This window comes from Panthera uncia, chromosome A2, assembly GCF_023721935.1.
Source record: "Panthera uncia isolate 11264 chromosome A2, Puncia_PCG_1.0, whole genome shotgun sequence".
Classification (NCBI taxonomy): domain Eukaryota; kingdom Metazoa; phylum Chordata; class Mammalia; order Carnivora; family Felidae; genus Panthera; species Panthera uncia.
In genome coordinates this window covers 3,020,961-3,037,958 of record NC_064816.1, presented here as the reverse complement: position 1 = coordinate 3,037,958, position 16,998 = coordinate 3,020,961, and the positions used below count along the sequence as shown (strand labels likewise).

The window sequence follows — 16,998 nt, the reverse complement described above, 5'->3', positions numbered from 1 at the left end:
GAAAGGAGGCCTAATCAATGCAGGGGGCGGGGCCCTGAAAGCCGCCCGCTCCACGAGCCGGAGCTGAACCGAGGGCCGCAGGCCATTGGCTACCACTCGAAAGGGCCTCAAGGTAAGGAGCAGTCATTGGCTACCACAGGGGGCGGGGCTAAAGCAGCTGTTCGCCATTGGATATGGTGATAGAAGAGGTTCAACTCAAAATAGGGACGCGCCGTTGCCTGCCCGAGGGGCGGGGCTTGGGAGGGGCGGGACTTGAGGTGTTCTTTGGAGTAACAGCCACAGAGCGCACTGAGCAGGAACTTCTTTCCTCCCGGGAATGTCTCGAGCCGAGCCACGAGATACCCGTTATGCATATTCATTTTGGAAAGCTGTTGCGCACTGCGTGGCCAAATTCCTTAAACTCTGTGCCTTAGTCTACCGACCTATAAAATGGGACTCATAAGGGTGCCTATCTTAGAGGGGCGTAAAAGTGAAAATTAGGGTGATTTCATCACCCCTAAAGCGCTGTGAAGTGTGCCTGACAATCAGAAATACTGGGAGTACTAGAAGTTGTTAGCCACTTAATTTCTTTGTAATTAGGACCCTTTGTAGGAACTCAAAAGAGCCAGAGAGCTTAAGAAAATGCTGAGTAGTGGGGGAGGGAACAGGGAGGGTTTTTTGCAGGATGTGGTCTAACTGGAGACTGGCAGGATGAATAGAAATTGGTCAATACGGCGAAGTGGATACTGAGAGGGCGCTTAAGGCAGAGCTGATAGCAAGTGCAAACGCCTAAGCTAAAGATGATGGAGTGAATGAATGGGACAGGCAGGTAAGGCTCTAGGGGTCTACTGAGGACCTGTCGTAGTGCCTTGTGGACATTTGTGAGAAGTTTAGCTTTTACTTAAGCTTCGGGTTCTTAAGTGTTTATTTTTTTAACGTTTTATTTATATTTGAGAGAGAGACAGAGCACGAGTGGGGAAAGGGGCAGAGAGATATGGAGACATAATCAGAAGCAGGCTCCATCCAGGCTCCGAGCTGTCAGCACAGAGCCGGACGCAGGGCTTGAACTCACGAACCGTAAGATCATGACCTGAGCTGAAGTCGGACGCTTAACCAGCTGAGCCACCCAGGCACCGCAAGTTTTTATTTATTTATTTTGAGAGAGACAGTGTGAGCAGGGAAGGGGCAGAGAGAGAAGGAGAGAGAATCCCACGCAGGCTCCACACTGTCAGCACAGAGCTGGATGCGGACTCCCAGCGAATCATGACCTGAGCAGCAACCAAGAGCCAGATTCCCAACCGACTGAGCCACCCAGGCACCCCTACTTTAGCTTCTTGGGAAAACATTGGACAGATTTGATCGCAGGGTACAAACATCATTCTTTAGTCTCAAGATACTTCCTTATACGTGTGAAATATATCTCAAAAATACTTTTATTTATTTTTTTAAAAAAATTTTTTTAGCGTTTTATTTATTTTTGAGACAGAGAGAGACAGAGCATGAATGGGGGAGGGGCAGAGAGAGAGGGAGACACAGAATCGGAAGCAGGCTCCAGGCTCTGAGCCATCAGCCCAGAGCCCGACGCGGGGCTCGAACTCACGGACCACGAGATCGTGACCTGAGCCGAAGTCGGACACCCAACCGACTGAGCCACCCAGGCGCCCCAATACTTTTCTTTTAGAGTTAAACAGACTTAACCACGTGACCTACCAGTTCCATCTCGAAGTGTCTACCCAAGAGAAATGAAGATACACTCCACATAAAAACTGGCACGCCAGTAGACGCCACAACATGATTCTCAACGGCCAAAAAGCACCAACACCCAAGTCTCCATCTACAGGTGAATGGATAAACCAGATGTGCTCTATCCTGACAACAAAACACTATTCAGTAATGAAAGGAGCATTGACCCACTACAACCTGAATGAGCCTCAAAAACACTAGACTCAGTGAAATAAGCCAGACAAAAAGTCACATATTCTCTGATCCCAACGTCATATGCCATTTGATGGAATGTCCAAAAGGCGGGGGGGGGGGGGGGGCAATTCTTTCAAGAGACAAAGCAGTTGCCTTGAACAAGCGGTAGAAATCCAGAGCGAAAGTTATAATTCCACAAAAAGGGCCATGAGGTTTCTTCTTGGGGTGATGGATAGGTTCTAAACTTAGATCGTGGTGCTGGGTCTTACTACTTTGCAAATATACAGTGAAATTCGTTGAATCGTATCCTTAAAGATAAAATTCAGAATGCCCAGTTAAATCTCAATTGTCGATACATGACAAATGCTTTTTCACCGTAAGTATGTTCTCTTTGTCTCATGCAATATTTGTGATATCTCTAAACTAGAAAATGATTTGTTACACATCCTACAATGTGGATGAACCTTGAACACATCATGCTCAATGAAACAAGCCAGACACAAATGACAACTTCTGTAGGATCCCACTCATAGGAGGTCCCCAGAGGAGTCCCATTCTACTACAGAGTAGATGGTGGGAGCCAGGGCTGGGGCAGGGGCTGGGGAGTCACTGTTTCACGGGGACAGAGTCTCAGTTTGGGGACACGAGAAAGTCTGGAAGACGGGTGGTGAGGGTGGTTGCACAACAGTGCGAATGTGCTTGATCTCACTGAGCTGTGCACTTAAAACGGTGAAAATTAGGGGCGCCTGGGTGGCTCGGTCGGTTAAGCGTCCAACTTCCCTCAGGTCACGATCTCACGGTCCGTGAGTTCGAGCCCCGTGTCGGGCTCTGTGCTGACCGCTCAGAGCCTGGAGCCTGTTTCAGAGTCTGTGTCTCCCTCTCTCTCTGCCCCTCTCCTGTTCATGCTCTGTCTCTGTCTCAAAAATAAATAAACGTTAAAAAAAAATTAAAAAAAATAAAATGGTGAAAATTATAAATTTTATGTTATATATATATATATATATATATATATATATATGTTTTACCACAGTAAGAAAAATAATGGTAAATATTATCAAATAAAAGTATCTGACTCCTAGTTCTTTAAAATGGTTAAAATTGTCGTTTAACGTTACATAGATAACGTTAACGTGTTTTTATCAGAAATTCAGATACGATGGGGTGTCCTGTATTTTGTAACTGCTAAGTCACAAAAGGGACAAATGTGGAAGTCAAACAGGGAATGAGGAAGACGGTGCAGAGGGGCCTGAATTAGGTCCCGCTGGAGAGACTGAAGCCCAGAGAGGGGTATGATTTGCCTGACGTCATACCTCAAGTCCAAGGACTCAGATGCCACTTCTGTGGGGCCCTGCCTCCAAAGCCCTCCTGATTCGGTGCCCACTTTTCCCCCAGACCTTGAACCAGCGCAGAAAACCAGACGTCCTGCCCAGAATTCATTGAGCTACACGGAGCGGCTGGGAAACGATCAGGCTCTGATGAGAGCTGGGGCCGGGGTTCTCCCAGAAGGTGGGGGAGGGCCCCCCAAAGTGGCGGGCAGAGGCAAGAGAGGAAAACGGCCCCTCTAATCAGCAGGTGGCCTGAGCACCTACTGTGTGCTACAGACTTGGCCTCCAGTTTACCAGGGGACTGTCATTAGGAAATATTTACCGCACACTTAGCCAAGTACAATAATAAGTCACATTTAGGGGCACAGGGCTGGCTGAGTCGGTGGAGCGTGGGATGCTTGATCTCGGGGTCACGGATTCAAGCTCCACGTTGGGTGTAGAGATTACTTAACAATAAAATCTTGGGGCGCCTGGGTGGCTCAGTCGGTTGAGCATCCGACTTCGACTCAGGTCATGATCTCACGGTTTGTGAGTTCGAGCCCCGCGTTGGGCTCTCTGCTGTCAGCCCAGAGCCTGCTTCAGATCCTCTGTCCCCGCCCCCCCTCTCTGCCCCTCCCCTGCTCATGCACTTTCTCTCAAAAATAAATAAATATTTAAAAAATAATAAAATCTGTTTTTAAAAAATCGGTAACGTTTATAGAGCAGCCAATATGTTCCAGGCCACATTATTATTATTTTTTTTTTTTTCAAGTAACCTCTACCCCCAATGTGGGGCTCAAACTCATGACCTTAAGTTAGAGAGTCACATGATCCACCAACTGAGCCAGCCAGGTGCCCCCAGGTCACCTTATGTAGTAGGTTATTAACATTTCATTTCTAGATCAGTTATTTGTCATCCCTGCTTTCCAGATGGGGAAACTGAGGCAGAAGGGTAACACTGGGGTTTGGACGCCCCCCCCCCCCCCCCGCCACAGAGTGTTGGATTCCACTTACCTAAGAACATTTCCCTGCCTGAGCTGTAATAGTAACATATTCATCTCTTACAGGGTTTTTTTTTTTGTTTTTAAATGTTTACTTATTTATTTATTTTTAAGTTTATTTATTTAATTAAAAAAATTTTTTTAACATTTATTTATCTTTTGAGAGACAGAGCATGAGCAGGGGAGGTGCAGAGAGAGGGAGACACAGAATCAGAAGCAGGCTCCAGGCTCCGGGCTGTCAGCACAGAGCCAGATGCGGGGCTTGAACTCACGAACCGTGAGATCATGACCGAAGCCAGTCAGCTGCTTAACTGACTGAGCCACGCAGGCACCCTAAATGTTTACTTATTTATTTTGAGAGGAGGCAGAGGGGCAGAGAGACAGGAAGAGAGAATCCCCAGCAGGCTCCGAGCTGTCAGCACAGATTCCCACGCCGGCCTCGAACTCACAGACCGTGAGATCATGCCCTGAGCTGAAATCAAATTGGACGTTCAACCAACTGAACCACCCAGGCGCCTCATAACGTATTCATCTATTATGGGCTTGCTCAGTGCCAGGCAAGTTTCAGTCCTCCTAGACCAGCCTCCTGCACTCTCACGTGGGGGTGGGAGGTGGGGGTGTGGGGGTGCAGAATCATAGCCCCCTCAAGATCTATGCATCAGAATGTACATCTAAAGAAGCTCTCCATGGACCTGGAGTGTGCATTACAATTTGAGAAGCACCTCAGTGAAGTGTCGTTAGATCTGCTGGTCCTGGGTTCGAATCCTCCCTCTGAAAGCTGTGGTGCTATGGACAAGCGTGTTTGGAACTTTGTAAACTCCTCTATAAATTGGGGAGAAATAGCAGGACTTATTTCTTTGGGTTATATGGCCTAGGGGTTGCTTTTGCTACCTATTTACGTAACAAATTACCGCCAACTTAGTGACTTAAAACAATGCAAGTTTATTGTTACCATTTTGGCGGGAAAAGTCCAAGATGAGTCCCACCGAGATACAATCCTTCTGTTGGCTGAATTGTACTACTTTTGGAGGTTCTGGGGGGGAATCCATCTCCTTGCCTTTCCCAGCTTTCTGGAAGCTTCCTGCGTTCCTTGGGTCAGGCCTCCTTCCTCCATCTGAAGACGTTTTTCCAAAGAAAACATACAGACGGCCAACAGGTACATGAAAAGGTGATCAACTCATCGTTAGGAAAATGCAAATAACACCCATAAACTATCACCTGACACCTGTTAAAATGGCTACGATTTTTTATTTTTATCTTTTGAGAGAGAGAGAGAGAGAGCTCAAGCCGGGGAGAGGCGCAGAGGGAATGAGATAAGCGGGCTCCATGCCCAGCATGCACAGAGTCCCACATGGGGCTCAGTCCTACAATCCTGTTGCAGCACGATTTACAATAGCCAAGATATGGAAACAACCCAAGTGGCCACGATGGATGAATGGATAAAGAAAATGTGGTATGGACATACAATGGAATATTAGCCCCCCCCCCCCAAAAAAAAAAGAACGAAATCTTGCCATTTGTGACAGCATAGATGGACAGCAAGGGCATCAAGTGAAATAAGTCAGAGAAAAGCAAATACAGTATGATCTCTCTCGTATGTGAGAGATCAAAACAAACACAAACAAAAGCACAAGCGAAAAGAGCCCCACCAAAGTCCTAGACAAGGAGAACTGGTTGGTGCTTGCCAAAGGCAGGGGGGTGGGAGAAATGGATGAAAAGGGTCAAAAGATAAAACAAAGCCCAAATGGACCATAACTACCACGCCACTATCACTCCTATGAAAAGTCCAGAAGTGGGGCGCCTGGGTGGCTCAGTGGGTTAAGGGTCCAACTTCGGCTCAGGTTATGATCTCATGGTTCGTGAGTTCGAGCCCCGCGATGGGCTCAGTGCTGACAGCTCAGAGCCTGGAGCCTGCTTGGAATTCGGTATTTCCCTCTCTCTCTTTGCCTCTCCCCCGCTGGGCTCTCCCTCTCAAAAATCAAATAAACGAAAAAAGGTCAACAACAGCCCCTTTCTATCATCTACCGCCCAGACACATTCACATTTCCCTGGTGGTCCGAAAAATGTCCCTTTCTTGCACCCGACCCCCTTAGTTGATGTTGCAAACTGTCCACTTTTTCTCTCCAGCACGTTAACATCGTCCCCTCGGCCGTAAACTTTATTTATCATGTTGTCTGTCTTCCCTCCCCAACACCATGGAAAACATCATGAGGTCTGCGAGGTCAAGGATTTCCTTGTTTTCTTCCTTGCTGGTACAGAGCCGACTCCCAAAAAACCAACAAAACGGAGTAGATCATCATAAAGCGCTCCATTTATTGAATGATTTCTAACGGCATCGTTACCCTTATAATCCTCCAACGACGTGGACGTGGGTGCTGTTCTTATCCCCAGCGCGTAGGAAGTTAAAGGAAGGTTGGTTTGGGCTGCACCGGATTCTCCCCCTAAACACTGCGCAGGCCCTCAGGATGACGTCAGAGCTCCGTAACCCAGGCCCCTAGGGGATGCGCCACCGTGGGTCCCCAGGCCCCGGCTCAGGCGCCCCTTCCCACGTCCCCCACCACGTGCGCCTGACCACCGGTGCCAGACGCGGGGCTGACTCGTTACGGTCCTGCACGGCCCCCACCCTGCACTGCATGCGGGAGCCAGGGAAGGTTTTCGGTCCGGGGAAAGGTCAGGGCCAGCGCTGTCTCCGTGGGCTCTGCGGGCTTCTCCCGCCCTCTCCGGTCACCCCTCTGGGGAACGAGGTGCAGGGCGAGCGGCACAGCCACCCGCTGGAAGCGAGCTCGTCGCCCCTGGCAACTGAGGCCCGACTAACCACCGAGACGCGGCCGACAGTGCAGAGCGGCCGCCGTGGGCCAGCGAGGCGAGGAGAGCTAGAGAGGCGCACCGGGCCGATTGTCACGTGGGCGACGGCGCGAAGGTGGGACTTCCGGCAGCGAGGTATTTTCTTTCCGGTTGTTGGCTCCTGCCGGCCCCACCCCGACTGGGCCCTGCGCCCCCCCCCGCCCCCCGCGGCCCCCTGCCGCCGGGCCCGCCGCCACCATGAAGAAATTCTTCCAGGAGATCAAGGCTGACATCAAGTTCAAGAGTGCGGGGCCTGGTCAGAAGCTCACGGAGTCCGTGGGGTGCGTGACCGGCGCTGGGGCTTGAGATCCGGGGGGGCAGGGGCGGGGAGGGGCGTCCGAGGGTGGGGAGAGACCTCTGGGGGCGGGGCACGGGGGGCGAGGGTGGGAGTAAGGGGGAGGGGTGGCCTCCGGGGGCGGGGCACGGGGGGCAAGGGTGGGAGTAAGGGGGAGGGGTGGCCTCCGGGGGCGGGGCACGGGGGAGAGAGGCCCGAGGGGGAGGGGCTGGAGGCGGGGGCTAGGGGGGCGGGGTTGCAAGCAGCTGGGGGTCCGCGGAGAAACCGTAGGAGAGTAGGCGGGCGGAGAAGGGGCCCCCAAGAGGCGTCGTCCAGTTTTGGGGGGGGGGGGTCTCTGTGTACAGAGATTGGACACAGAGCCTGGAGAGTCAAGTACAGCTGGGGCCGGGGAGAGGGGAGAGGCTTCGCGTCCGTGGCCGTAGAGGTCTGGGCCCTGGCTCTGGAGCGCGAGGGAGGACCGGGTCAGAGAGTTTAAGTCCAGGGAGCCTGAGGCGGGGTTGGAAGAGGTCTCAGAGGATCGGGGGAGCGGGGGTTGAATTGGCTGAGGAAGGTCTGGGAGGGAAGAGGAGGGGAGTGGGTGGAGGTGAGCTGGAGACATCTGTGACAGGGAGGAGATGGGGGCCTTGTGGGTGACGGTTGAAGCCGAAGGCAGGTCCTGAGAGAGACGTGGGAGGAGAGGGGAGAAGAGGGAGGTCCGGCAGGGCGCACATCCAGGCCTCTGTGGCTTGTCCGGGGAGGGCCTGGGGAAGAGAAGGACGCGGGGGCGAGACTGGAGACCCAGTGGGGGAGGTGTGTGACAGTGAGGGCTCTGGTGGGCCGGGGGTGGATTGAGCAAAGGAAGTGCAGAGGGGGTGGGGCCCCTGAGGAATAATGGAAGGGATTGTGAAGAGGTGGGGCCCGGAGTGGTAGGGGGGAGAGGCAGGGAGGCGCCAGGGAGGACAGGGTAGCAGGGGTGGGTGAGGGAGAGTGGGTGCATGACATCAGTGCATCTGTCGCGGGGATGGGGGCTCCCGGGACTGGCCGAAGGAGGCCCACGAGGGCCTGGTTCATGAGTCAAGGAGGGAAGCCCGGTGGACAAGATCAGGTCCCGGGAGCCTGAGCGGGGAGAGGAGGGCAGCCTGGGAGAGGGCCAGACAAGGGGGTCCATTCATTTGTTGAACAAGTGGTGGGGGTTGGTGCAGCAGCGGGGACTGAGCGTGACAGGAAAGACGCGGGGCCGTGTGGGGGATGGCTGTGGGAGATGAGAACCCGGGAGGAGAGAAGAGGGGAGCAGTGTGGAGATCCAGACTTCTGTGACGCGCGTGGGGCAAGACGAGGCTCGGGGTGTGTGACAAGCGCTGTCACCATGCGGCTCAGAGAAGGTTCCTGCTGTCTCAGGGCTCATCTTCTAGTGGGGAGAGGTGGACAGCTAAATCAGGACAGGGGTGGTGACAGAGCAGTCAGTACTCAGGGCCACGAAGAAAAATAAGCAGGGGCAGGAGATAGCAACAGCTGGGGGCCCTTAGGTGGTCTGGGAACACCTCTCCGAGAAGGAGACATTCGAGCTGAGCGCTGGATGAGGTGAGGTGCAGCCAAGTGGAAATTGCCCCCCCCCCCCCCCCCCCCCCGCCACACACACACAGACTCTGAAGCCGCCCCAGCTGCCCCCAGACTTCTTTCCTCACCCCCGCCCCCCATCTGCAGACTGAACAGTTCGGCCAGAAAGTGCAAAGGCCCTGTGGTGGGAGCCACTTGGGCCTGCGGGAGCAGCAGTAGGAAACCAGTGTAGATAGGGAGGCGTGAAGGAGGGGAGCGGGCAGGTTGTGAAGGGCCTGCAGGCCCAAGGGGGCTTCAGGATTGTGTTGTGCGTGGGGCGGAAGGGCTTGGTGCAGAGGAGTGACGAGCTCCGGCTTAGGTTTTAGAACGGTCCCTGTGGCTGCCCAGCGGGGCCTCGAAGAGGGCAGGCGAGGCGTCTTGAAAACCGTGTTTTTGTAGAACTAAGTAATCACAGGGGGCTGGGGTGTGGCCACGTGGGGGGAGAGGAAACCCAGCCCCCGCCACGTGGCCTGGCACGTGGCCGGGCACACAGTCGGTGCTCCCTAAGTGAAGCCGTGCCACCTGGCTGTCGTAGGCTGGAAGGAAAGGGATCGAGGAGGGGAGGGACACCTTTGAGTCTCACCGGTTCCTGAAGGCGAAAGGTGCCCCCCTCACGTGCATCCGTGGCGGCCGGTGGGGGCGGGCCTCTGTCCCCCCCTTGCCCCCCCATTAGCTGCCTTGACCCCAAGGCCCAGGCCGCTGCGGGACTCGCCCCAAGGGGTGGAACTGGAGGCGGAACTGCCGTCTGTCTCCAGGGGCCTTTCTTTCTGCGTTAGAACCATCGCGTGGCTGCGGGTGGTCCCTGGGACAGAGGGACGTTTCTGTCCGATGGGGCAGAAGTGGGAGAGGGACAGAGGCTCTTGCGCCTGAGCCCGTGTCACCCCGCCTTCCCTCTGTCTCTTCCCAGGGAGAGGGCCCCCAGAGGGAAACCCAACCAGCCCGCGCTCCAGCAGCCCCGCCAGGGACCCACCGACGAGGCCCAGATGGCAGCCGCGGCAGCCCTGGCCCGGCTCGAACAGAAGCAGCCCAGGGCCCGGGGCCCCACGTCGCAGGAGTCCATCCGGAACCAGGGTGAGCTGTGGCCGTCTTCCGGTGCGGCGTGGGGACGTGAAGCAAGGTCTCACGCAAAATCTCACTTGTGAGAGTGGGGGGTGCAGGGTGGAAGGCACCGGGGCGCTGGGGTCTGAGAGGCCGAGGAGGGGAGACGGGAGCGAGACGGGGCCGTCGTCGGGCCTTCAGGTGAAACCTAGGGGCGTGGAGAGGTGGCTCAGGCAGGGGGGCCTGACCGGGGGAAGGACTAGAACTTGACCCCCTTGGGATGTGCGGGGGCGGGGGTGGAGTGTGCCTGGGGCCAGGGCAGGGCCCCCAACTGACCCGTCTCTGCCCTCTCTCCAGTGAGAAAGGAACTTCGAGCCGAAGCCACTGTCAGCGGGAGCCCAGAGGCCCCAGGGACCAACAGGGTAAGCACATCCACGGGGCAGCAGGACACCTGAGGGCCATCCTGGGGCAGGGAGCGGGTTCTGTCCCTCATTGGTCAAATCGGCGAGCCTCGGGCAGTAAGCACGTGGGTGCCGGGGCGGATAGAGGTCACGTCTGGCCTTGGGCAAAAGGAAGCTTGTGAGGCACGCCAGAACAGTGGAGGCAGGTTGTGGTTGAAGGTGGTGTTGACTGGGACCTTCGCACTCAGCTCCTGCCCTCTGCTGCTTGCCCGGGAGGTGGGAGGGCCCTTCAGAGACTGGTGTAATCAGGGAGGCCTTGCTGGGGGAGGTGGGCTTTGAAGGAGAACCTGGCAGAAAGGGTGTTCTGAGCAGCTTGACCTTTGAGGTCACACTGAGGGTTTTTTGTGTTTTGTTTTTAACGTTTCTTTATTTTTGAGAGAGAGAGAGAGAGAGAGAGAGCTTGAGCAGGGGAGGAGCAGAGAGAAGCAGAGACATAGAATCAGAAGCAGGTTTCAGGCTTTGAGCTGGCAGCACAGGGCCCGATGTGGGGCTCGAACTCACAAATTGTGAAATCATGACCTGAGCTGAAGTCAGAAGCTTAACCGACTGAGCCCCCCAGTCGCCCCTGTTGAGTGATTTTTTTTTAAGTATTTTTTTAATGTTGATTTATTAAAGACAGTTTTTTTAACGTTTATTTATTTTTGAGAGGGAGACAGAGACAGCGCAGGGGAGGGGCAGAGAGAAAGGGAGACAGAGAACCGGAAGCAGGCTCCAGGCTCCCAGCTGTCAGCACAGAGCCCGACACGGGGCTCGAACCCACAAGGGTAAGATCGTGACCTGAGCCGAGGTCGGACGCTTAACAGACGGAGCCGCCCCAAGGTCTCACTGAGTCTTAAGGACCGAAGCGGCCCTAGACGACGCCTAGGAATCGAGGTCCAGAGGGAGGTCTGGACTCATCTGGGCCACCGTGACTCCCGAGCCCTCCACCAAAGGCCCTTCGTCACCAGGGAAACGGGAACAGCCAGAGCCGTTGATGGAGCGTTTGCTCGTGTCCGAAGCGGCTTCACACTTTCTGTCCCTTTCTCGTTGGGGTGCGGCGGCCCTGCAGAGCCATTTACGGGGCAGAAGGGGCCCAGTCACTGGGCCAGGGTGTCCCACGGCTAAAGAAGCAAAGGGGGGAAGCGTCGGGACCGGGGCCGTGCGGCTGCCGGGGCCATGCTGTCAGCGGCTCTGGCCGGCCTCTGTCCGCAGTCCGGGGTCAGCCGCCTTCGCCCCGTCCCCCCAGGTGCCTGAGCCCAGAGAGGAGGGCTCGACCCACCTGGCAGTGCCCGCGGTGTGCTTCACCTGCCCGCTCACGGGGGCCACGCTCAGGAAGGACCAGCGGGATGCACACATCAAAGAGGCCATTCTCTCGGTGAGTGGCAGCCCCGTGTCCCCCCCCTCCACCGCCCTGCCACCTAGAGGTCCCGGCGCCAGAGCCGGGAGAGCTGGGTGGCACGGACCCTCGGTATCGTCTGCGCCTGCCTGTATCGCGTTTGCTTCCGTCTCTCTTCAAAGGCAGGCTTTCCGTGGGGTCCGAAGCTCAGGATACAGACGGGTGGGTAGAGAAAAGCCCCCGCTCGGCCACCCTTCCTGGAGGCGGCCCCTGTAAGGCGTGCAGGCCCCCTTCCGGGGAGAGATCGGTCGCAGGTGCACGCAAACTGCCGAACCCCCGCATCCCCCGCACCCGGGGCTCGGGTTTCCCGATCCCGTTAGAACAGGTCGTCGCAAAGCGGGCGGCCTCGTTTATTGTCTCACAGTCCCTGGGAGTCAGAAGGGTGACGTGGGTCTGGCTGCCCCGACTCAAGGCGGCGGCCGGGCCGACTTCCTTCTGGGCGCTCTGGGGGGGGGGGGGCGCGCGCGTCCGGGCCTTTTCCTGCTTCCAGGCTTGTCTGTGTTCCGTGGCCGTGGCGCCTTGCTCAGGCTGTCCCCTCTCTTGTCTCTTCCCCGTAAAGGGACCTTGAGGTTGCATTTGGCCCTCGGGGATCATCCAGGCTCCTGTCGCTATTTTAAGGCCCACTGATCAGCCTTAATTCCGTGAGCCTCCCTAATGCCTTCGCACCGTGCAGCCAGCCGTTAACAGTTTTGCCCCGTTCGCGCTGTCGTCCCTTTCTGGCTTGTTCTGAAGCATTTGGGAGAAAGTTCTGCGTTCTTGTTAGCCAGCCTCACCGTATGCCCTGCTCCGTAACTGTCCGACCGGCTCCTTGCCGATGAGCACGTCGGAAGCTCCCCGTCCTTCCCTAGTGACAGCAGTCACGTGGTGGAAAGCCTTGGCTGTGGCTGCTCTGAGCTGTGGGCTCGGTGCGGGCGCGGAAGCGGGACGTGCGTGCGGGGTGTGGACGGCGGTGGCCGAGGAACCCGCGTAGGCGCCGTCCCGACTCACACTGCACCGGCAGCGTCGGGGAAGGTGCTCACGTCACCGGCCCCACACCGTCACTGTGGGCGCACAGACCCTTCGTCTTCTGCCGGAAGTGACAGTGGAGAACATCTCGGGACGGTTTCCGTGCGCGTTTCCCTCAGTTTGGCCCGGACTGGCCGTATTTTCCTGTGAGAATGCACCCTTGGCCCGGTTTTGTGTCGTGTAGTTGGACTTTTTCTCGATTTCTAGGCTTTTTTTTTTTTTTTTTTTTTTTTTAGTGTTTGTTTATTTGAGAGGGAACGAGCACGAGCGTGCATGTGCGAGCAGGGGAGCAGCAGAAAGAGAGGGAGGGAGAGAATCCCAAGCAGGCTCCACACTGTCCGTGCAGAGTCCGACTCGGGGGCTCGATCTCGTCAACCGTGAGATCACGACCTGAGCCGAAATCGAGTTGGACGCTCAACCGATTGAGCCCCCCAGGCACCCCGATTCACGGGCACCCTTCGCCTGTTAGGGAAGTTGGTCTTTTGCCTATAATATGCAGCGTGAATATTTTCCCCTCGGTTTGCACTTTCCGGTTGTGCTCGTGGTCACCTTGCTGTGTAGAAATTTTCGATCTCTGGTTAAATGTGTCGGTCCTGTGACTTCTGTGTTTTGTGGCACGCTCGGAAAGGCCTTCCCCACTTTGCTAGTGCTTTTCTGTTTTGCTTTTTGTTGTTTTTTTAATTTTTTAAATGTTTCTTTATTTTTGATAGAGACAGAGCACCAGTGGGGAAAGGGGCAGAGAGAGATGGAGACAGAATCCGAAGCAGGCTCCATCCAGGCTCCGAGCTGTCAGCACAGAGCCGGACGCGGGGCTCGAACCCACGAACCGTGGGATCATGACCTGAACCGAAGTCGGAGGCTCAACCCACTGAGCCACCCAGGCGCCCTGCTTTCTGTTGTTTGTTTTAACGTTTGAAGCTTTGATCCGACTAGAGGCGCCTTGGGTGGCTCAATTGGTCGAGGGCCTGACTTTCGGTGTCAGTTCAGGTCAGGATCTCGTGGTTTGTGGGTTCGAGACCTGCACTGGGCTCTGCACTGACAGTGTGGAGCCTGCTTGGGATTGTCTCTCTCCCTCCCTCCTTCTCTCCCTCCCTCCCTCCCTCTCTCTGCCCCAGCCCCACTCACATGGGCTCTCTCTCAAAATAAAAATTTGAAACCCCCCCCCCCCCCAAAGACTCTGATCTGACTAGAAGCTATTGCCCTGCGGAGTATGAGGCATACGGACCACTCTTTGTTCCCTGACACCTACCCCGTGTTGCCCCCCGCACGCACACCCCCTTTTTTACTGAAAACGCCTTTTTGGTCATAGCTGTGGCACATGTCTCTGTCACCAAGCGAATTCCCGTATGGGTTTCCCTGGGGGGTTGTGATGGTCCCGAGGAGGCTGGGCCGGTCACACAAGCCTGGGAACTTCCCCTCCTGCTTTCTCCGTCTTTCTGTGTCCCTGCCCTCTTCCCTCCCACGGGCAGAGTTGTCAGATGGGTGGACCCCCGGAGGCATAATCTGGGCTGTGACGCCCCTCTTCCCTCGAGGCGAGGGCAGGGCTGAGGCTCAGGATGGGGCCACCGAAGGGCTTTCTCCTCCTTTCTTGGCTGGGAGCGTCCAGTTGAGTTTGCTTCAGTGGAATGTTCCTGGCCTGCTGTCACCTGTTGTCACCTGAGTCGAGAGGCCAGCTGCTGGGGGAGGGAGAGGTGCCTGCGGGCCTCCAACCCCCAGGTGAGCGCTTCCGGTGCGTCCCCTCCCTCCCCCAGCACTTCTCCACCGACCCCGTGGCTGCCTCCATCATGAAGATCCACACGTTCAACAGAGACCGGGACAGGGTGAAGCTGGGTGTGGACACCATCGCCAAGTGAGCAGCCGCAGCCCTCCCAGCTGAGTGTCCCCCGCCCCGACAGCCGGGCCTCCGCCACAGCCTGCCGGGGGTGCCCGGAAGGAGCTGGGCACTGGGGCTGCAGCCAGCCCCCCCCCTGCCCCCCCCCCCCCCCCCCCGCCCCAGGCCCTCTGGGCCTCAGTTGACCTGCCTGTAAAACGAAGGGGTTTACCAAATCAGGAGGTCCCGACCCGCTGCTTTCCTCCAGGATCATTGTAGGAAGGTGGGAAGGGGGCGGGGGGGGCAGGGTCCCACCCCCTCCCCTCGTCTGCTCCAACAGGTCTGGGGGGGGGGCAGGGAGCGCCAGGAAGTGCACGTTGCTTGTGAGCCCCAGCCCCCGGCCACGGGGCACCCACGGGCTTTAGTGGCCCGTTAGCCTGGCCCTGCCACAGCCCCCTGTGCGTTCGCTGGTGCCCTCGAGGGGAGGCAGGAGCGGGGGGGGGGCCGGCGACGGCCCCCTCTGGGCTCACTGTTCCCACACGGCCGCGGGCCCCCCCCAGGTACCTGGACAACATCTGCCTGCACCCCGAGGAAGAGAAGTACAGGAAGATCAAGCTACAGAACCGCGTGTTTCAGGTGCACACGCGGCCCCGGCGTGGGGGTGGCGGCCAGACCAGGCAGCCGCAGGGGAGCGAGGGCCCCGGGCACACGGGGCGAGCGTCGTGGTGTTTGGCCCGCTCTCCCCCTCGCCCCGGCTGTTCTGACTTGAATTTGAATCAGCGGGGAGGAGGTCGGCGCTGGCGAGATTTCTCCCGCGAACACAGACTTCTGGTTTCTGTGGAGAAATCTCGGGGTCCCGCCACCCTGGCCCGTGTTACCGGCGCCACTGGCGGGGCACCTGCTGTCTGTCTCCCGGCGGCCCCTTCCCGCCCCCGGCTTCCCACGCAGCCACCGCCCCCACCCCTGGGCCCCTCCTGTTGTCCTCTGGCTTCTCGGCCTCCTTCCTCACCTGGTCGGTGACCTCCTGGGGTCCCCTGCCCTCTGCGAGCAGCTGGGGGGCGCCCTGCAGCCCGTGTTGAGGCGAGCGCGTTCGTGCTCAGCCCTGCGGGCAGCTTCCGCGGCTTCGCCCGTCAGGGCCTAGCGGCTGCTGCGAGGCCGGGCGGGGTGGCCAGCAGGGCCCTGGTGACCACTGGCTCCACTCCCAGGAGCGAATTAACTGCCTGGAAGGGACCCACGAGTTTTTTGAGGCCGTCGGCTTCCAGAAGGCCCTGCTTCCGGTGCCCGATCAGGGTAAGGCAGGTGGAGCGGGGCGCCGGCCGTGCTGGGAGGAGGGGCGGGAGGGCCCCTCCGGGCGGCAGGGGTGGGGTGGGGGGCTCTCCCTGCCGCAGCAGTGACCCGCGCCTGCCCCAGAGGGCCCCGAGGAGTTCTACGTGCTGAGCGAGGCCGCCCTGGCCCAGCCCCAGAGCCTGCGGAAGCACAAGGAGCAGCTGCTGGTCGCCGAGCCCGTGCGGGCCACGCTGGCCCGCCAGCGCCGCGTCTTCCAGCCCTCGCCCCTGGCCTCCCGGTTTGACCTGCCCGGGGACTTCTTCACCCTCACGGCGGAGGAGGTCAAGCGGGAACAGAGGCTCCGGTCCGAGGCCGTGGAGCGGCTGAGTGTGCTGCGGACCAAGGCCATGCGGGAGAGGGAGGAGCAGAGAGAGCGGCGCAGATACACCTACACGCTGCTGCGCGTCCGCTTCCCCGACGGCTGCCTGCTCCAGGGTGGGTGCGCCCGGGGGGGCCGGGGCTGCGGGCGACGGGGCCCGGCTGGGTGCCGCGGGACGGGAGCCCAAGGCCTCCCCGGTCTGTGCTCATCCTGGGAGGAGGCATCACAGTCTGTCCTCCCTCCCTCGGGAGCCGGGTGGGCGCGGGCTGGGGTGGGGGCCGGGGTGCTCCCCTGAACTCCGGCCCCACCGACTGTCCCGCCCACCCAGGCACCTTCTACGCCCGGGAGCGGGTGGCCGCGCTGTATGCCTTCGTCCGGGAGGCCTTGCAGAGCGACTGGCTGCCTTTCGAGCTGCTGGCCTCGGGCGGGCAGAGGTTGTCGGAGGAGGAGAGCCCGGCCTTCGACGAGTGCGGGCTGGTGAGCGAGGGGGCTGCCCGCGGGCGGGTCTCTGGATGTCCTGGAGGCACGAACTCCAGCGCTGGGCGGCGCGCGGCCCAGGGGTCCGGGGACGGGGCTGGGCTCTCGGGTTCAAGTCCCACCTTCCCGCCTACGTGCCTCCCTCTAGTCCCCGGCTCTCGCCGGGTCCCTGCTGCGGGACTGGGCTGATGGCGGGGACCGTTGTCCCCTACGGGTAGCAGCTGGAGCGAGCCGGAGCGAGCGGGGTCCCGGCTTTGACGGGGGGGGGGGGG

General features: G+C 58.1%; 1 protein-coding gene across 2 annotated transcripts in view; it reads left to right on the top strand.

Moving 5' to 3' along the window:
- The first annotated feature begins 7,189 nt into the window (after window positions 1-7,189).
- UBXN6 (UBX domain protein 6) overlaps window positions 7,190-16,998 on the top strand; it is a 10,173-nt gene continuing 364 nt past the window's right edge. The window contains exons 1-9 of one of the 2 annotated variants that reach the window (XM_049639669.1): window positions 7,190-7,326; window positions 9,823-9,986; window positions 10,311-10,375; window positions 11,640-11,768; window positions 14,546-14,643; window positions 15,165-15,240; window positions 15,810-15,894; window positions 16,015-16,365; window positions 16,578-16,726. In XM_049639669.1, coding sequence (XP_049495626.1) covers window positions 7,244-7,326; window positions 9,823-9,986; window positions 10,311-10,375; window positions 11,640-11,768; window positions 14,546-14,643; window positions 15,165-15,240; window positions 15,810-15,894; window positions 16,015-16,365; window positions 16,578-16,726 — 1,200 coding nt within the window. In that variant the 5' untranslated portion in view covers window positions 7,190-7,243. Of the gene's footprint in view, window positions 7,327-8,298; window positions 8,901-9,822; window positions 9,987-10,310; window positions 10,376-11,639; window positions 11,769-14,545; window positions 14,644-15,164; window positions 15,241-15,809; window positions 15,895-16,014; window positions 16,366-16,577; window positions 16,727-16,998 lie in introns of those variants that run through there. The other variant, XM_049639670.1, reaches the window with a different exon arrangement.